The sequence below is a fragment of the Thermobia domestica genome, chromosome 12 (assembly GCF_964235325.1).
Source record: "Thermobia domestica chromosome 12, izTheDome1.hap1.1, whole genome shotgun sequence".
In the NCBI taxonomy this organism is placed as follows: Eukaryota; Metazoa; Arthropoda; class Insecta; order Zygentoma; family Lepismatidae; genus Thermobia; species Thermobia domestica.
In genome coordinates this window covers 147,899,381-147,921,677 of record NC_137465.1, presented here as the reverse complement: position 1 = coordinate 147,921,677, position 22,297 = coordinate 147,899,381, and the positions used below count along the sequence as shown (strand labels likewise).

At 36.3% G+C, this 22,297-nt stretch overlaps 1 protein-coding gene across 1 annotated transcript; it reads left to right on the top strand.

The window, feature by feature from the left end:
- The first annotated feature begins 1,725 nt into the window (after positions 1 to 1,725).
- Positions 1,726 to 21,407, top strand: Sil1 (Sil1 nucleotide exchange factor). The gene is made up of 4 exons (XM_081734238.1): positions 1,726 to 2,055; positions 9,218 to 9,404; positions 13,172 to 13,473; positions 20,265 to 21,407. Exons 2-4 carry the CDS (start codon positions 9,218 to 9,220, stop codon positions 21,303 to 21,305), a joined length of 1,530 nt encoding a protein of 509 aa, XP_081590364.1. The 5' UTR covers positions 1,726 to 2,055; the 3' UTR covers positions 21,306 to 21,407.
- The last annotated feature ends 890 nt before the right edge of the window (positions 21,408 to 22,297 follow it).

The following is a 22,297-nucleotide window of genomic DNA, read 5'->3' as shown; positions in this document are numbered from 1 at the left end:
ACTGAAAAGTCTCAGATTCAGAGAGCTTTTCGGTAAGGAGCGCTGAAGATTCTACATTTTTCCTTATTCAAGGTAAAGGTACTGTACTTGCACTTTCGGAACCAGAATTCCATTTCCTTGTTCTAGGACACAATTTTAAAATATACCTTTTTAGTTCAAAGAGTGAGCCGTCTTACCCTCCTTTCTACAGCTTTCGTCCAACGAATGAATCATATTCTCGCTTCTTTGGGGCTTATTGTGACCGCCTCAAGGAACTAGGGACAGAAGTATACACACTTCAAATACGTCTGTGTTAAGCACTATAAAGTACCACACATTTCGGTTAGGCTCTGCTAGGATTGTCACACAGATTGAATTGGTCGGAAAAGACCATATTTGTACTTTCCAACGATAAATGCTGAAAGTAAAAACCAGACCTTTGGGGCAGGGGGGCGGTTGCCCCCTCCGCCCCCCTTGGATCTGCCAGTGGTTGCATAAGGTAATTGTAAAATTGTTTCTTAAAATGAATTTCTGGACTTATATTTTTATTTCTCCTTGGTAACTTGTTATACATAAGAATATCAGCGTATTTAGGACCGTTTCCTCTATTTCTGGCGTCGTACTGATCGCTATGTCGAGTAAGGACATGGTCTATATTTTTTTTTATACAAATAACAACAGATGGAAAATGTACAGACAAGGTAACGGGAGTATATTGAGTTTTTTTTTTTTTAATATTGGCCTACAATGCTCATTACATTTTGATTTGGTAATTACTCTTATAATACAATCCCTTTTTGTAACCTGAATATTGCTTTACTTTTAGATGTGTCCCCCCCCCCAAATAATTCCGTAACTCAATATCAATTGAAACAGACTAAAATAAATTACTTTGAGTGTAGAGAGGTTTAATACGTTAGAAAGTATTTTAATTGCATAGGACACTTGACTTAGCTTCCCGGTAAGTGACAATACATGATCATCGCATGTAAGAGTGTCCAATAGTATAATTCCAAAAACATAACCTTTGATGCATTTTCCACGTCTCTTTTACTGTACCTGATAGCCCCGTGCCAAGTGCTCATCCGTAATTTTTTGTTGGAGGATCAGGACCTACTGGACCGACACACACACACACACACACACACACACACATGTATATATATATATATATATATATATATATATATATATATATATATATATATATATATATATATATATTATATGAAGATTTGGGACTGAGTGGACCCCTCTCCACATGGGTGCGCCCCTGTTCGCCGCTGAAAAAGGATGCTAATTTTAAACCAACCAAAAGATACAAGTTATTTTGAAGGCGCTCACTTTATCACTATGACTTGTAAGAACATAATGCTAGAGAACGCAAACCAAATTTTAAATCTTACTTTTACATATTTTAATTGTTGGTCTCTTATCCTTTAAAGCTATCTAATGCAAAATCTATTTAATTTCATTTTACAGAAGTTGTGCAAGTTTAAGTTCATTTATCTTACGCCACATGATGCTTATGAGACTTTTTCTGCTATAGGGGTTGGACGTCGAGTTACGTTTTCGATTATTATTGGTAAGCTAGTAGTTACGTAGTCGAATGTTATTGGAGAATATCATTGTCACAGTTACCAGCATAATTTCCGAAAATCTTAATATTTTTATTGACTATCAAAATAATTTACAACAAACTATTTTATAAATAATACATTTAAAACCAATATTCATATGTATTTTTTGTTATATAAATTTTATTCTTTTTACGTTTGTTATTTATTTGCTACATTTTAATGAATTATTACATCAGACAGCAGTTGGTATAACTTAAACAGCAGAATGCTGTCGAGCGTTCGTAATCAGAGAGGTCTGGATGTGAGAAAATATCAGTGTCTCAAGTGTAAAATAGTGAAATTGTTCGGTGGTGTTTTATATTACAAATGTTGTTCTCATCTGTTCAAAAATTCAATGTGTTTCAAACCGATATTTTTCAACGTTTCTCTTGTATGTCGATAAATAATTAAACTATTGAAGTTTCGTGTACATTGTTCATATATTCTTGCAGCAAAGGTTTGTATTTAATTACCAAACTAACACCAGGAAAATTTCATTAAGTAACTATTAGTCATTTTTGGCATTTTTCTTTTAGGAGTAAGGTGTTAGTTATAATACTTGTAGTTAAGGAGTTTATTCGATGCATGTGTTAAAAGCTTATTTTGTGACTTTCTACTAGACTCATCAATTTTGTAATTCACTTTTGCGTTCTTGTTGGTGTTCCTTTAAAAGTTTAAGCTTAATGCTGTAATTTAGGAAAGTCAGGAAATAGAACATCATGTGAAAGCATCAGCATTTCAGTAATAGCGACTAATTTAGGCTGGTTACCATTTTCAGAACAGAACAAAGAAATTTATTCACAGTCATTTTTTTTTATTACATTATTACGGTACCCAAAGACACAATACAAGCTAATAGCCCAATTCCACTGGAAAGTCTAGGTTGACGATGATTCAAATCCTGCTCGTCCAACTTTTCAGTTCCTAACCTGGAAATTATCTTCTGTCAGTCGAAATGTTAGATTTGTCAAACCCCTGTTTCAAAGGGTAAGATTTAATTATTAGTATACATATAATTTTTGAGTCTCTCAATAATATGAGCTGACTAACGGCCAGAAAATGATCGTCATCGAACCTTGTTGTTGCAATATGGTGCCAATGTAGATAATTGTTGTCATTTTCATTAAACAAACTCTTCTGGCCATTACTGCTGTATCGCTGGGCGACACAAAAATCGAAAAAAAAAAGGGGGGAGGTTATCATTTAGTTACTCCTCCAAAATACTAGGTTGTGACCCTGGCTCAGTAGTGATTATTGTTCAAAATACGGTGTGGACACAAACTAGTGCATAAAACACGAACCAACTTGTGCTAGATGGCCATTAAAAAGCACGAATGCTATCTAACCAAATCAAGGCAGGAACATAGAAGGGGAGCTTGAGGGGTCCTTCCGTAGGGAGCAGGCTTATCAGCGGCGGTGGGTACACGCATAAACGATAGTGGAAAACACTTTATATGTCATAAAATGCATGGCTTGTGTGTTGCACATCTTTGGGGCAGACTAAATGCCATCCTTATTTGTTCTTTCTTCAATGATGACCATTTACTTTTCTTTTAGTTTCTTCCCCCAATCTTTATAAAATAAAGCTGAGCGAGTAACAGCGAGCGAAGGGGTTAGAAGCCCCTCAGGGCTTATTGTTTTTTACCTTTGTCACAATTTAAACAAAAACAAGATACTCGGTTCTGGACCCATGAAACGAGTTAGGGGAGACTCTAAATGCCATCCCAATTAAGTAGTAAAACAACGTTGAAAAGAGGCTCCCTGTTGCAGTTTAGCCAGAAGTAACACTGGAGATCTTATATGGGCAAGATTGGGGGAGAAACTAAAAGATATCCGAGTGAATTTTAAGTAACTTATTTATGTAAGCAGGAAACGTTAAACTGATTCATGAACATTGAAGCGTTTGAAAGCGTGGTTCATTACTATACAGTTTCAATGCTAACCCAGAGCTCCTTCGTGGCTAAGCGGTTAGCGAACGCGTCTTTGGCGCGGGAGATCCGGGTTCAATTCCCGGCGGGAGCTCATGTGGTTCGGATTCCACGTTAATCCGTAGGTCCACGTCTCATATAGCCTAGCTGCTGAACGGGACATAAATATCAATCAATGCTAACCCAGCTGGTAGCGATTACCTAGTACCGTACAGGTTATTACGTTTTTTTCTTTCTTTATGCACCTGCTTGTTACGGATAGACCCGCGCATAAGTTCTCAAGCTTCGCCCGGCAAATTTTTACTTTGACTCCAACTGTGACTTCAACCGATTCATGTGATCCGGTTCCCGGAGCAGTTTAGGAATCATTCCTAAACTGCTCCCGGAACCGGATCACATGAATCGATTACAATTACTAACACAGTGAAAGTAATGTACGATGTTAAGAATTATACTATAAGTACAAGGGCCACAATGTTACTATACGATGTTAAGAATTATACTATAAGTACAAGGGCCACAATGTTACTATACGATGTTAAGAATTATACTATAAGTACAAGGGCCACAATGTTATTATACGAAGTTAAGAATTATACTATAAGTACAAGGGCCACAATGTTACTAAACATCAATTCAGGTGAAGCGGTGACTATGAATTTTGAGATCTAAATGGGGGGCTACCGCCCCCCAACCCCCCCGCTCAAGTACCATAAAAACATCCAAAATAATAATAAATAATCACACCACTACTATAAAGCTAAGATAAGAAGGGAAAAATTAAAAAAAAAAAAACACTCGTCTCTAATCATAAATCAGTGCATGACAAAGAAAAAAAAATTACATCTCAACAAGACAATAGGACAAGCAGCAGCAAACCAAATACTTTGCCTAATACTCAAATGCAAAACAAATCAAGAATAAAAATAATATGAATTAAAAAAAGAAAACACTCACCATTTCGCCATAGGAGAAATCTCATGAATAATGAACTCATAACTGCTGATTCCGCACACGAAAAAATAAGATACCAAGAACTCATGCACAATACTCAACATTACTGAAAAATGTTCCTTTCCGCACACACGTCGTTTTATTAAACCGAGCACACTTGCTATTATTACAAACAAGAAACCAATAAACGTCCACTTTTAGAATACGTCGAAAATATCTTCAGTTTAGACCACAACTATGATAGGTTTTCTCTAACTCAATTCAACCAATTCAATTACGCGCTCCCGCATGCCACAAACAGCTGCACACACATACATGCACACAGAACATGTGACTACTAACCAACTACCATATGACTACACAAACACCTAGTGGGAAAAATATGAACTAAGACGTCACACCAAAGGCACGAACAGTTCTAACAAGTGACTCACGCACAAACAGTTCCAGGAAGTAACTGAACCTATAAGAACCGATTAAAGTCACAGTTGGAGTCAAAGTAAAGACTTACCCTTCGCCCTGCCTGAATCCAATTAGATGCAATGCTAGCTTGTGTAGTAAATATCTAGTACAGATTGGTTTATGTTTTTCTTATGAGCAGAGTTAGCAGCTATTTATTATGAATTTGTACGCAGTTAGCGGATAGGCGCCAAGGAAATAAGTTTAGGATGCATTAGGAAATGCCTAATGAAAGAATAATATTTTTTGAACAGTTATTTTGGTGGCAGCCCTCAAATTTACGTGAGCTAAGTGGGTATCGGTATGTGCCAACATGAGAAGAGTCTAGTAGATAGGCTATGAAAGTACTTTTTCTCATGACGAAATGCGAGTTTTTTACCCTGTATTCTTAACCTGTACTGTTAAATAAATTCCGTCATGTTACATTTTGATTTGTTGATTCGAGTTTTAACTTCCCTTTTGACCACAGAGGCTATATGAAATGTGGACCTATAGTTTACTGTGGAATCTGAACCGTGTAGGTACAAGGTTATATTTTGAGAATGAAATGATTGTGTTTTGTTACCGTCCCGCTTCCTGGGCGCAAGCTCTTCATTCAAATAAGTATCATGTATAATACTCTGAGGTTTATTGAACATTAAGGCATATATTCTCTGTCACTCCTAAGATTCACGAGATTCAAACCATTTAGAGAGAACAAGAAAAATTCTATTAATATTATATATGTATACACTAAGAAATAATGCTCTTTGTTTAGCTTTGCTGCAGTCGGACAAAACGTCACACGTTGAAGGTTAGACACATCTCTGTGAAAAGAATATAAAATCCGATTTTTTCAGGTGGTTGTGTTATATATGAAATTTTCTATAATCGGTAACATCTGTTGCATGTGATGTAAATAAATACATAAATACAAACTAATCGAAGAGTATTTTCTTGGAGGTGTACTACTACCAGTTTGTAATTTTAAATTTCTTTATAACAGGTAGTACTCACTCAGGAAAAAAGTAAAATTTTGGTGCAATAATCATGTTCAACCTCTTAGTTCTTCAAACTCATTTCAGTAATATTTACTGATTGAAGCTATAGGGCTCGTATTTACAAGAAATGTCACTTAGGTTCTACCTCAATTTTTGTCCATTAATTGAATTTGAATCTTCACGGAGATCCACCAGGTGTTTTCCTTTACACCTTCAAATACGGTTTTGAGCTTTCTCACAAAATACAATTTTATGCGGAGTATTCCGTAAACTTTATTCTAGTTTTAATTATTGTTTATTAACTGTCTCTGTAATTTTAACAGTTCTCTCGCTATTGTGTGAAAGCGCTTGTTATTCCTATTAGTGGTATTTGTGGAATTTTACGACCTATCCTTTATTTGGTGCTAGTAGTGAAGTTGTTTTCCACTCTTGGTTCACACTTAAAAACTGCTAAATAATTATTTTCGTGGCTATATACAGGTTAAATGTCCTGAACTCTTCTTGAAGAGGTGCTGCAATTCTTTTGGAAGCTTAAAGGGGCGCGGTGGCTCACTGGTAGAGCGTTCGCCTCCGGTGCTTGGGGTCCCTGGTTCGATCCCAGCTCGCGCCATGTGGACTTTGTGGTGGACAAACACCGTGCTCGTGGGTTTTCTCGGGATTCTCCCACTTTCTTCATTCCACCATTTCTCTCATTTCTCATTATCACTGTCTTCTTTAGCCTAAACGGCATACCCGTGGGACGTTAAACTTAAAGATTTCATTTCATTTTATTTTAGAAGCTCCTAATGATACGTAAAGGAACCATTGTTTTTCATGAAACGAAACCGGCAATACGAACTGTAAGCACTATAGATACTAAAGATAGTGGCATAGTCCATGCCAATTCAAGCAGAAAATTACCTTCATATTATCAAGTGTTGTTGGATTTAACATACGTTAAAATGTAGGGCAAAGTAAGAAGCCTTTTTTACCTGCCTCGAGATACTGGCAGCTAAACATGGCGCCCGGGGTGCTATTTCTCACGTGCGATTTTACGCAAATATTCTGTTTCGAGAACGGTTCAAGCTATTTTGTTTCATTTGAATAATGTAGTCACTCAAAAGATATCCTTCGTTTAGAAATATATGTTTAAGTTCTCACGCTGTAGCCTTCTGAATTTTTAATTTTTTTTTCTTGGAAATGCCAATCCAAAAATTTTGATTTGTTTGAATGTTGATATGGATCGTACAATACTGTATGTCCTGAAAAGCACGTCCAATATTAAGTTGAACAGTTTTGTGTAAAGAGAAAAAAAGTTCATGTTTTAATTTCTGTGGCTAATGTTTTGATTGTAGTTTTTTTTTTTTTTCTTTCTTTTTAATGTGTGTGTGTATGAATGTCTCAGAAACACCAATTCCAAAAATTCTGAGAATTTTACAGGAGTTGCATCTGAGTGAGATGCATATCCTGAAAAGGACAACAAGCCATTTTATCTTGGAATTTTTCATAATGATTTAAAAATATCAAAAATAAGTTTGAGACTAAACGCTACACACAAAATGGCGTAAAAGAACTAGAAGTCACTGTGCAGACTACAACCATTAAAGTCGCATGCACTATAGCGTTTTTCAGATGAGAAGCGATATGAACAGTAGCCAATAGTAAACGATATTTAGCGCAGCGTTGCCGGATTTCGGACTCCCCTTTCTTTTCTCGCAGTTTTCCATCTAACGTTATTGTAAGTGAATTGACAGCATTATTCATAACGCAAAAAAAATTATATTCCAATAAAATTTAAAATATTCAATGTGCATGCTGGAAATATAAATATCAAATAAATTACCTTTTAATTTATTTCACTAGAACTGCTAAAAACCTCATCCTGCTATGCCTATCGTCTAGTTTGTATTTTTTTATTGCCTGACCCTGAGTTTTCTACATGCTATGGAAAAGATCCTCCATAGTTTTCCTGTTACGTGATTAGTTTCTTGGTGTTTTAGAGAGAACTTCCATGTTTCAGTACAGATGCATAACAAAAACGAAATACATTCTAAAACTTCTGATAATTATTTTTTTTTAACGCTTTTTCTATAGCTCAGGAAAACATACGATGCGAACTTGATTCACTAAAAAAAAAAAGGACTCGAGTTGAACAGGTAAAGTTAAGATGTTATCAGCTCGATTATATCAGCTCTCATTGACTTCTACGTGTCTCGAAATAGTCGAGTTTGTTTTGAGTGAGATAATTTATTGTATCATTAGATCCCTACACATTCCTTAAGCAATCTTGAGTACATATGTTGAGTAGAAGGGAGGGAGAAGTGAGTAATGATATACTCAAACGTGATCGCGAAGCTAAATAATAATAATAAAAATTTAAAATCACGTAGACTGGATAAAGATATCTTTGTTATAAAAATGTTTTATGAAGGAAATGGGTTGTTATTATTTTCTTTCTTCCTCTAGGGGCCGCGGTGGCTCAGTAGTAGAGCGTTCACCTCTGGTGCATGAGTCCCTGGTTCGATCCTACTTCGCGCCAAGTGAACTTTGTTGTAGACAAACACCATGTGCGTGGGTTTCCTCGAGGATCTTCCGTTTCCTCTCACTTTCTTCATTCCACAATTTCATTCATTTTTCATAATCGCCGTCTCCTTTAGCCTAGCCGGCATAACCTTGGGATGTAAAGATCTCTTTCTTTCTTTAAAATACTCATATTACTCTATGGAAATATTATAAAAACTTACGAAGAAAATTTCATATGCATTTAGTAGCAAAAGGAACCGAAATACAAGTAGTACCTTAATTTGTTTACTATCCTGTAATAGGTTACGGTTTCGACCCAGAAAAGGAACATATTAAACAAAAGCTTGAGTTCAAATGTACTCGCAGTTACACGTGAGACAACTTATAAAGATTTTCACAGTTGTTTTATATGAAAACATTTAAAAGTCTGTATTTAAAAGGATTTGTAAGAGTAGTGAAATCATACACATCTACAGTCCTCGTCCTGTTTGTCCAAAGAGGATGTTGAAGATTTCCGCCAACAGAAAATAGAATAATGGTCCAGCCAAACTACTCTTGTGAAAGGAATTCAGAAATCATGAGACCACTAATACGAAAACGAAAACTAGTGTAATGTAAAGAAACATTTTACGCGTAACTTTCGGAACACTCTTCGTACATTTATTAATTGTTTGAATCCAACGAATTGGATTTCCGGAGGTGAAATGTATCTTTAACAAATATTTTAAACTTAAGAGGACTCAATTGCAGTGAGTTAACCCAAATAATTGTACAATTTCTACTGACTTTTTTTCAGATGGTGTTTATAAGATGGAACTTAATTTGTCTCTTCGTTGTTTTGATGACCTTACCGCTAAGCAGAGAAGATGGTGTGTCAACGGTTAAAGTAAAAACAACTTCAAAAGATGGTGACAAAAGTGAGGCAATCGACGATACGCAAGAGATATTTACACCAACAAAAGAATGGCAAACAGTTCAAAAAGGTAGGTTCAATCTGTCTGTTTTTCAGTACAGGAAATTTGTTCAAATTACACAGCGAGGATTTATATTCTACTAGCATCAATTATCCGCTTCTCTGGGTTAAATTAAGAAAAAATAGAAATATGTTCCGTTAGTCAGTCACTTTTTACTATTATTAAAGCGCTCTTTGATATCGGTCATTTTCGATTATTTTTATGCATCCTGTTACGAGGCACGGCATCGGAAGTGTCATTGTTCATCTCACTCACCCCGAAAACTATGAATTCGACACCGATATTGGTCATTTCGATCATTATATATATATATATATATATATATATATATATATATATATATCCCTCCCCAAGTTCCAGGGCTGAATTTGGATTTAAACGGCATCAGAAATGTCACTGTTCATCTCAGCAATCTGTAAATCTATAGATTCGGCATTAATACAGGTCATTTTAGATCATTTTTATGTCTCTCCCCCTCTCCCAAACTGCGGAGCTGAATTTGGATTTAAACAGCATCACAAGTGTCATAGTTCATCTCAGCGATCCCAAAAACTATACAGTAGATTCGACACTAATATCGGTCATTTTCGATCATTTCTAAGTCTCTCTCCCCCTCCCTTAAGTTACATCGTCAAAGTGATATGAATGCGAATGAAGATAAGGCGAAGGTCATTGGTGGTGTGGGTATATGCAACATATTACCTGGTTGTGGCAGTTCAGTTACACTGTGAACTTGCGTAAGGACAGAGTAACATGGCATCGCCACAGAGCGTCATAAGGGCATGTTTATTGTACGAGTTCAAACTGGGGTCAAACGCCGCTGCAGCTGGGCGAACGATATGTCAGGCCTTTTGTATCGTGACTACGCGGACAGTGCAGCGGTGGTTTAACAAGTTTAAGGACTGTGACGAAACACTCGAAGACGTACCACGTGCCGGAAGAGCAACACATGTACAAAACGAAGATCTTCAGGCAGCAATTGAGGCGAACAGTGGCCAGGCATGTGAGGAACTGGGACTACAATTCAGTGTGAATGAAGAAATCATTCGGCAGCACCTCCGTCAACTTGGGAAGCACTACAAGTTGAGTCGACGGGTTCCACATTATTTGACTCCGGGCCAGAAGGCAACGCGAGCAGATACCCGTGTTTCTTTGCTGTCTCGTCTGAAGAAGGAGTCATTTCTGGACAGGCTGTTGACACGTGATGAGAAGGGGGTCCTGTACGAAGCTCCACGGCGCCGTCATCATTGGTTAGTATTCCATGAACCAGTTACAAAACAGCCGAAACAAGCACCGCACCAGAAAAAGATCCTTCTGTGTGTTCGGTGGACTGCATCGTTCATCGAGAATTGCTATCAGCTGGTTAGAGCATCAATCCAACAGTGTACTATCAGCAGTTGAGCCATATTCAAGGGAAACTCCAAACTCTGAATCGCAAAGGAATCCTCTAAGCCCCATGTGATAGGATGACCCAGGACACTATTCTACGCCTTGAATGAGAAACACTATTTCATCCGCCATACTTCCCGGATATTGCACTGTCCGATTATCACCTGTTCAATTCCTTGGACAGTCACCTTAGAAGAGGCCAGTTTCAATCCCTAGTAGAGGCGCAAAATGCATTTGATACTTTCTTCGCTTCACGGCCCACCAGTTTCTACCCCGATGGAGACTATTTTCGATCTTCGAAGTACGTCTTAGGTGATATATCGATGTTCGAAGGTGATGTGTGAAAAAGTGACAGAACTTTCTTGGTTACCTTTATATGTTCAAAATTTGATCGAGATCAGACGGGTGGTTCAAGAGTTGGTAATAGTTTACAACAGCTACTTCTTATCTCCCGTGCACGTGGGTACTTTTTTCTGTTATGCGATATGTGTTTTCAAATCCCCCACACATAGTCATACACTAAGTACAAGGGCACATTATTATTCTTCCCATACGATATAAAAACAGGTATTCCTAGAAAAACAATATTATTTTAACCCAGAAATATAAACCATTCTAAAAGTTAATGCCTAGAATGACCTACTCAGGACCATACAAGTGCTGTTTGTATTTTATTCACCTAAAATAATAATTCGTAACATGTGAAGAAGAATGATATGTATATAATATATACAGTATATAATCTCCTCCTCCTTTCGTTGCACCGTAAAAGTGAAATGACAAAAACTTTTCAGGCCCGAACCTCATGAACGTTGAAAATTCGATCGAGATCGGTCGAGTGGTTCAAGAGATTAAGAGTCACAAACATAGTCACTTTCAATTTTATAATATACTGTAGATTAGACAATGGTATTATACTCCCATATAATTAAGAAGTTACAGTAATGGCGTGCGATATACAGTATTAAAATAAATAGTAAAACTGTCCGCTGTTTAGTGTCAATATGTTCGCTAAGGGCGTAAGGGCTGTTGTTTTGATTGAAGAAATTTGTTAGATGTCAGTTAAAAAGTTTGAAACTTTTTCGTCTTTGAATTTCAAATTTCAAGCGTCTTTGAAATTTTCTCCAATCATAAAAGTAATTTGATCGTGTTTCTGACTTCATATGGAGTAAATATGTGCTGATCATTATTTGGTTACGATCGCACCTGCTGCATTTTATTTCGTTAGTGTAACTCGACAAAGTATTCATTCCCTTTCCGTGGAGTAGCTCGTGTTCATTGGCTTATTTACTAAACAGATTATTTTTCAGTGGCCAATGACTAATAATAGAATTCTGAGAAAATCAGACGTGATAGAACCTAAACCAGAGAGGGAGAAACTGTAGCGATAGCAAGGACTTCTTGTAATAAAAAATAAAGCTTTTAACCTCATTGATTACATAAGTGTATATATTTCAGTTAAAACCATTCTACAACCATCTGCAGACCAATTTCTCAAAAGGTAGATAGTAGAACAACGAACTCATTGCATATTGCTGCTTGTCTTCTTTTCTTAAATTATGAAGGGTTCTTAATTTATAAATGATCTACAAAAACTTGTTTCTATGTTTGCATTTTGTATATAGTGTATCACTTTAGTACTATCAAACTTCTGAGAAGAAATGTTTTAACATTAAACGGTAGCCATCTTCTCCAGCTAGAATGTGTATAATGTTATTGCAACATTTATTCTCGAAAGTTGGATTCATATCTGTCTCTGCAAGTTATTTACAGTGAGACTAGAAAGCTCCGTGGAAGACAATAGTAGAATGTGGTCGAAATGAACATTAAATACTACAGGATTAGTTTAATTTTATAATCAGTATTTATTTAAGAAACTAAAAAAGATCAACATGTAACAAGGCAGTTATGGTAAAACATGAGGTTCTTTATAGAGAATTTCCTTGAATACAATAAGTATTAGCATTAAAGCACGTAGATAGCAGCACTGGGAGGTCACCAGATTTTGAATCTAATATACCTACTCACACTTTATTATTTTCCATTGTCTTCCATATTGTAACACATTTATTCTTATTGAGAAAGTCGTGCAGCTTTAGTCTTGTTTGAAGAAAATAAATAATTATGATCATGAAATAAAGAGGATCATCGCTACCAAAAATTAGCATGAATGTGGCGGTTCAGTGCATCTTTCAGTTTCATTTTTATAGGCTCTTCAACTTTTATTTTAACCTAAACTTTGTATGTTTGAACAAGACTGCTGCAGGCGAAATATAAGAAATACTACAAGAGTAATGAGACTGAATCAAGTGGGGAGATATTTAAATGATTCTGTATTCTCATGTGCAAAGAAAGTTACATAAAACTGAATTATTTGGTTGTTTCAGGTCAAGCAATCCCTCAAGGTCTTCATGTGCGGATGAACCTTCAGACAGGACAAGTGGAAGCAAAGCTGATCGATGAAGAATCTAACAAGGACCACGCTGTTGTTAAAGTCTCAGAAGATGAGGAAGAAACCGGCCAGAATAAAGATTTCCATGGTTCTGACAGCCGAGTGGATGGAATAGAGGTGTTCACTGCAGACGATGGTTCAAGTACTGTATTCTCTGGTGATAAGTATGATAAAAAGCGTCTCCAAGAGGCTCTACAGAACATGGAAGGAGAAGACGTGGAAGTTGCAAGTGAAGAGGTGAGGTTTTATACAGGCTTAAATATGCAAGATCTTACCTTGTATTTATGGAATTACAAATCTGTAAAAGTCAACGCATCTTTCCGAAATTCATGACCTGTAAAATACCAGCAAAATCTACTAATTCCGTACGCATTATTCAATGTTTCAAATTTAAACTTTCATCTAACCTGATTAATAATGAAAAGCTTTTTAAAAATTCATCACAGTTCGAAATGTGAGGATTTCATTAACTTTTTCCCCTCATAAGAGTTCCATAGGAAGGCAGGAACTTACCTATATGTTACTAGTAAAACATATAGTTACCCATATGTAGAACCGAATAGAAGTCATGCGATAAAGATGTCAGCGTGCATCGAAGCTGTTTGATAGAATTTTTAATTTCCCGGACACAAGGTGAGATCTTTCATATTTCAGTTATTCGTTATGTAGTATTGCATCATAGCAATTATTATCAATTGATATAAGGACCATTCAATAAAATTTTACCATCTATTTCGGGATCCTAAGATGGTAGTAAGCTGCAGAATTTTAATAACAGTTCCCAAAAATCCGGTAAATGTGTACCGTAGCATTTCGTCGCAGAACTGTTTTACTGAGGTAGCATAAAAAGGAGAGAGAGAAAGCATCCCACATCTTTGCCAGAAGCTTTTGGCGATAACTGAAGGCTATTCGTAATCGGCTTCTTGAGATATGCGTCCATAGAATTACAGGCAAGGAATGGGATGCCGAGAAATACTCAACATTCTTATATGTAACATTATAAGTACATTAAAAACATACAGTGCGTCCGATTAGCTTTCGAACCCGGAAAAAAAAAGAAAGAAAGAAAAAAAACGTTATAATTTCCGAACAAATATACATAGGAAAATTAAATTCACTATACACGTACCTTGTTTCATGCTGAATACATGACCGTCACAGCAGGTGCTGAAAGTGTCCTCCCTGGACGTCAAGACATGTTTGTACACGGCGTTCCATATTGTGAAAAGTCTGTTGTAGAGTCTCCAGTGTGATCTCATGAATCGCATTCTCAATGTTGTTTCGCAGCTCTTGCAGTGATCGTGGGTTGTTTCTGTAGACACAACATTTAAGAAAACCCCATAAGAAGAAATCAGGTGGTGTCAAATCCGGGAATCTTGGTGGCCACAATCCTTTGGAGATTATCCTGTCACCAAAAAAGGACTCAATTTCTACCATGGCCACGTTGGGAGTATGGCATGTTGCTCCGTCTTGTTGGAAATAACCGCGACGCAGTTCTTGATCGTCCAGCTGATTCACAAATTCACTGAAGATGTGTAAATAAACTTGTGTGTTCACTGTATCTTCAAAGAAGTTGGGTCCAATGATACGCTGTCGGGAAATTGCACACCATGCTCCCACCTTCAAGGAATGAAGTGGAATCTCATAGTACACATGCGAATTTTCGGCGGCCCACACCCGAGTATTCTGCGAGTTCACATAACCGGAGAGATGGAACCAAGCTTCATCTGTGAACCAAGTATAGTCTAGGATTCCTGGATTGTCATGCATCAAAGCTTGCAACCAACGACAATACATCACGCGCTTTTCCCAATCTGTAGTCTTCAACTCCTGGACGACTGTAACGCGATATGGAAACAGCTTGGCTCTTTTGGCGGCTCTTTGCACAGTTGACTTTGACATCCCTACCTCTTGTGATAATCGACGCAGGCTCTTCTTAGGGGACTGCAAAAGACGTTGCCGCACATTCTGTACTGTCTCCTCAGACATCCGTGGACGCGCGCCTCCATGGCCCACAAGCAACGTTCCTGATGTTTCGAAATTGTTCACCAAATGATGTATTAATGATTTCGATAGTCCTTTACGGCATCCAAATTCACGGCAAAATTCACGTTGAACGGTCTGATACGATCCCGATATCCAATATTTTTTAACAATGAACACGCGTTCCTGTACGGTGTACAGAACCATCCTCGCGATGCAGCAACTCGAGTCACACTAACGCACTTGCACCACGCCAAGCAGCACTTCCCCTGGCGCCACCTATCGTCTTTGTTTTGACGTATGCGCTTCTGTTCAACCCTTTCTCGTGTTTAGCATGAAACAAGGTACGTGTATTGTGAATTTCATTTTCTTATGTATATTTGTTCGAAAATTATAACAGTTTTGTTCGGGTTCGAAAGCTAGTGGGACGCACTGTATATGTTTTATAGTAATTTGTGTTTTAAATCATTGAGCTGAAGGTTTAAAAAAAAAAAAAAAAAAAAAGTTTGATGTGGGTTAGATCGACGATTCGTTGGGTCGACTAAACGTGAAAGGAGCTGAACCAATCGCACCAGATTTTGCTCTCACAGGATACATTTTGTTACTCAAATCTAATCGGGGGATACCGGGGTCGATTCTCGGCGGGAGCTCATGTAGTTCGGATTCCACGTTAATCAGTAGGTCCCGTCTCATATAGCCTCGCTGCTGAAAGGGATGTTAAACTCAAAATCAACTCAAATCTAATTCGTTTCGTAGCTATATGGTTCGCGTACGTGAGGCGCGAGGTACCTAGGCTCGATTCCCGGCGGGAGCTCGTGTGGATCTCACGATAAGCTGTAGGTGCACGTCTTATATAATTTCGCTGCTGAAAGAGACGCTAAACGTCAATTCAAGTCACTCAAATTAGGTAGAGACGACTTCCGGAAATCGATAAACATCAAACGTAGTGAATTTACTGTTTAAGGAGAGAAAGCATTTAGGAACGTCTAGAGTTTGAAAAAACTCGTTTAAGATCGACTTTGAGGAAGTGGGAGTTAAAAACATATTTGATTATGCTGAGTAAGATCGAGAATGACTGAACCGATCGTAATCAAATTTTGAAAATTAAATATTGAAAATGAGGTGGAGTGACTTTAGGAAAACACATTTCGGGATATAAATATTTTATTCTGGTTATCTATTTATTCTGTCAATCTCAATACAGTTGATACCATTTTACATACCGATGATAGAATAAAATATAAACATGATACGTATAAATATTGATAGAATAAATGTAATTACAATTAATAAGATTTATGTGCAAGTAATGGGGAATAATATCAATTATTAAATCACAAGTTTCTGCATATATCCATAACAGCGTTCCTTTATATCTTAATTTCAAGACCAGATCATCATATGAAATCGTAGGTGGTGGAATAAAAATCGCATCGGACTAGAAAACAAGTGAGAACATCTTGTATATCTGCCAAGTGCTTGGAACGAAAATTCCCTCGAGAGTTAATGACGACTGAGTTGTTGAGTGGTAATTTTGAATAAAACTTTAAAGCTAGATTACTTGATTCATCTCAGTGTAACCTGAATATTCAAAATTTCCATCTAGGTGTTGCAATCCAAATTATGTACGCTATTTACTTTCGACAGAATTCAAGCTGAAGCAATTGACCTGATCGAGAATCAATATTTGGGGAAAGAAAATTGTGTTTCCGAGTATGATGAACCAAAATATTACTGATCTCCATATATTCATGTAACAACCCTAGTATACGTATTTAGTGCTTAGTAATAGTTGGAAAATTGCGATTGCTTTAAATCAGTTGGGAGTCTCTAGTTATGCTAAAATTGTATGTATTCGCTTGCTGTTTGGAACTGACCAATTTTGTAATTTTACAACACTATTAGTACTTAACGGTTGAGCCTGGAATAGGAACCTGGATCTCCGGCTTATCATTCCGATTCATTAACCATGACGCCTTTTTTTTTTTTTTTTTTTTTTTTAATTAGCATCTACAGAGGATGTAGTGAAAGGAAAATTGGTTGATTCCTCCCATTTTCTCATATGAAGTAATTCCAATTTTCAAGTGCGAGAGAACAACACAGTTCTCATCTTTAAGAAAAGTCATTTAGAGAAAAACTTAGAAGTTTACATAAATATGTTTGTGTTGTATTTATATAAGTGTAAGATTGATAAACTCTAGAATAATAATTGAAGACTCGCTGTAGAAAACAATAGTTACGTGCCTCTTAGAAAACAATAGTAAGTGCCAAAAACAATAGTTACGTAACACTAGAGACAAAAGATAGTAAATTGTGCCCAAGCGTCACAAAATAGAAAATACTATTGCTTAGAAATACAACCTAGTATATAACGAAGTATGAAAAGCTAACTAAGGCATAAACGTATTTAAAAAATAAAATAAATGAAACAACTTCAAGGTGGCACTTGCATTGTTTTCTACAGCGGGTCTTCAATTCTCAAGCAAGGAATCACAAATTTATGTTGTACAACTGAAAGTACTTCTTCAAGAATACGTACCAATATTTAATAGTAATATATCCTACATATTAGGAAACCGATAATAATAATATACAACTGACATTAAACTATACCGCTCGGTAGGCCTAATCACTTACAAATGACATTTGCTGCCATTTACTGCCTCCTGCTATTATACAGATATCATTACAGGGAATTGGTACCTCAAATCACCACTTATATTATAAATGGCTATTTTCAGTCTCAACCTAACCAGATACAACAATTTATGGGCAAATTATTTGCTATGTTTATAGGTTCAATTCAGCTAACAAATATAATCTTCACATGGATACAGTCGCATGATTAGCGTGCTACTTCCTTTCAAACATTTCTTGCCAATATAACATACTTAATTCCCTGACAGTTTCATATATTCGGTCAGTTCAATAGTGTCAAATCCCCTTTTGAAGTTCGTTGCAAATTATTGAAAACTGAAGGTACTCAGCAGTACCGTAGGCTTGTACAGGGTTTCTCATTACATTCCAGACCAAATCGTGCCCCTTCCTCGAAAAGACAAAAGTGAGCTGAATTAACTCTGTTATTCCTCCAGGAAAGCTACGATTTTATCCGAAATAAACATAACCCTTGCACAAGTCTACAAAGTAATTATACGTTGAATGTTCAGTTATTCGCTCAGATCAAATTTGCATTATAAATATAGTAACTAGTGTTATAAATCTTTGTGTGGGTTCTTAGAACAGGTAAAAAGATATATATATTGTGTGAATATAAATTGTTTAATTTTAATTTCAAAATTAAGGATACTAAAATTAAACAAAAGCAACGAAATTTATCGAGTCTTGTGGTCAACACTACTTCACGGAAGTCTTAAATCTCAAACACTGTTTAAGTGTTACATAATTCACAGTATAAATTTTATAGAGTAATAAAGTGATTCCACAGACAAAATGAAGTGCATTTGTCTGCATTTCAAGATACTCAAGTCATTACACAATATACTTCAAATAATAAATATGGTTTAAATGTTATATCACAGTCTTTGTGTGCCTCTCGTGACGAGGAAGGATTCTGGTAACTTCTAATAAAATTAAGCGAAAAATCAAGTCAAAATTTCTACACGAATTAATAGAACGAGACAAGAAAAGCTTTCTGAGAATCGAGAACAGACGAGAAAGAAGACTTCGAGAATTGAGACGGGACAAGAATTCGACAAAAATTAACAAGAGAGACGATAGAGCTATTTCTCGTCTTGTCTCCTAGGCAATACCATACCACTGTTGTTGGAATGGTGTGCTCTGCCTAATTCCTATGAGGAGAGAAATAAATAATGAGATCATTTATACGAGTAGTATTTACATTTCATCACTTTTTTTTTTCCCAGAAACTGGCATACAACATTCTTTTTCTTTTGCTGTCATCTTTCTTCTTTGCACTGAGTTTAGGTATTTCCCACAGGAGTTGTATCTCGTGTATTATAGGGTAAATTTAAAGAATTAACCCTACTGGAATGTCAAACCGTTGAGTATAGGATATTGTATACTAGTTTCACATATGCAGAATTTAAAACACTTATGACCCTTGCCTGTATTACATGGCATATTCGAGTGAAGCTGTGCGCAAGTAAAAAAAAAAAACTGATATTCGATTTTGCTAGTTTACATAACTCTCGAACTTAACATCGAGGCACTCATTTCAGCAACAGTTTTTGTGATATTTGAGTAAGTTCCGTCTGTCTTATGAATAATAATAATAATAATAATAATAATAATAATAATAATAATAATAATAATAATAATAATAATAATAATGCAGTGAAGCCTTCCTTAACGGATACCTCTCAATAGCGGACACCTTCGTAATATGGGCAGAATGTATGTATTGCTATGGGAGAGAACTCTCCCTTTTATGAATATTTTTAGATATTGAGATGAACAGTTTTCATTTGCCCCCGACGTTTAAGTAACCTCTTCATAATGAACAGGAGCTATTCTCAGCTTATCGTATTTATCACAGAAAATACTTTCTGCAGTTTGAATATAAATCTTCAGTTTACTCTTCAACTGATCCAGAGTTACAAGCAAATTCCGATGAGAAGCCGGTGTCTACAGGATTAAACGACAGATAACTATTGCAGACTTCTCCCCAGGAAATTCATATACCACATCACTTGGTTAATTCTATCTGGATTTGCAGTATTTCATAATTTTTTTTTTTTTTTTTAACTTCTAATACAGTCCGTAACCAAATTAAATTATGTGCGTTGAGGTATAGCTTGTACTTGAAAAGAAAATTATCACACAAGCGTTTTCAAGAACATGCGCAAAAAGTTTTAGATCTACAAATTAGTTCATTGCGATTTTCTCGAAAACTACGCATGATTTACACTCGATTTATGTTCAGCTCGATTAAAACTATCGATTTATGTCTCATATTTGGACATTTTTATTTGTTTATTTTAAATGCTAATAATATTGTAGATTTTTCTTACAGTGTAAGAATGATATGCAATATTAAAATTAAAATTTTCCTCTTTCTTTTTTAGGATATCAAACGAGTGAAGGAGAAGTTTCGTTCGTACGAAGAGCTTAAGAAAGAGTTTGAAAGTCTCAAATTAGCAGTTAAAACTGATGTAGAACTTCTGTCACAAATGATCGAGAAATACAAAGCAACGTCTGATGACCTTGAAAGAATTTCAATGCTGATGGACATGGAATACTTAGTTCATCAGTACGATAATGCCCAGGATTTTGTGAAATTTGGTGGCTTCTCTGATATAGTGCTCCCGGCTATGAATAACAGTGTAGCTGATATCAGATCTGTAGCTGTTCATCTTCTTGGGTCTGCCGTTCAGAGCAATCCACGTGTGCAAATCGCAGCTTTGGAAGGTGGGGCAGTGCAACAACTTTTGCGTGTATTGGCTTTCGATAGTGATATGTCAGTTCGTAGTCGTGCTTTGTATGCTTTATCATGTTTAGTTAGAAACTTCCCATCAGCGCAACGTAAGCTTATTGAAGAAGGCGGTTTGTCCGTTTTTTCAGGACTTTTTGATAAAGAAGAACAGCCATACCAAAAGCTGCAGATCAAAGTGGTAACGTTATTAAATGATTTGATTCTTGAAAGAAAGCAAACTGAAGAAAGTATTTCCAAGATAAAAGACACAACACAAACCGAAAAATTAAGACAATATAGTTTAATTAATTTAGAACAACAATTAGTTGAACAAGACTGGTGTAATAGGTTATTAAAATTATTATTTGTGCCGAAATCAGATAGAAAAAGTAAGCGAGATGATTTAAGTTCCGCAGTGAGTCCGGATATACCAATTCGCCCAGAACACGATGTGGTGGAAAAAGTGTTGAACGCAATGTTAACATTTTCTGATGTTTGCATGCAACAGTTCCAAAGTGCTAAACAAATACTTCAACAGTTACAGGTGCAGTACCAAGAACTAGCAATGCAAGAACAATTTACTAAAGACTCAGAAAATTCTACCGATGATACGGGTAGTTATTATTACACTTCTATGTCTGAACTTGTTGGAAAACTTTCTGATAAATTGCAACATAAGAAAGATGAACTTTGATTACGACGGGACAGTTAAATTTTTTATATGTAAATTATTTATTGAAAAATTTTTTGTACTGTATTTTTGTGTCGTTGATGTAAATATATTTTGTTTTTGTTACATTAGTTTATGGTATAGTATACCTTTTAATTCTTCAATAATACAGGATCTAAGAAGAAATGACTCTTGAAACAATTTCTGAGGCTTGATGCGGTGAGTTCTGACATTTAGAGGAATGTAAAATCGAAAAGTTACAGGTGATCGACTGTCTTCTAAACTTTCATCAATCGTATCAAGTCTGCTCTGTCGCGACAAAACGCTGTAACTTTTGCGGAGCAGTTTTGAGAAAAAGAGCCGTAAAGTCGCCACAGACCGGCTAATTTCCTACTTACACCGAAATTCTCTTTGGTATATTTTCAAAGTATTTGACTCAGCTCAATGCTGGGCCTGGTGAACATAAATATCGGTTTCGGGAAATTCAAAAATGCTTATAGCGACAAAACAATGTAACTCAAGTTACAGCGTTTTGTCGCGACACTGCAGAGGTGATCTGGAAAGTATCAGTTCGAAGTATCAAGATGAATTCCTTCTTTCCCAATACTTTTCTCAAAGAGAGACTATCCATAGAAGCCGTCTAACTATTCAAGAGGCCAGAGTCAATCAATGTATTACTAAATAACTTTTGATTTGTCTGGGCATATTTATACAGGTGGTAACTCATTTAAGAATATCCAGTAGAAATTCACAAAGCTGGTTCCAAGATGGTAAAGGTAATGAGTGATCCCCAATTGGTATCTGTGGTACATCCCGAATATGCTATACTGGATGTTCATTCTCAATAAGATGTGTAACTAGCCGGATTTGCCACACAAACAGCTGTTCGAGAAGTAGCCAGTCGTACAAACGTTGAATACTTTTTCTAGGATTTGGTACGCCACGGAGCTGGACGATGATCGTTGCTCGAGTCCGATTGGCTGTCATCCCACCTGATTGCCAGTTAGGGTAGAAGG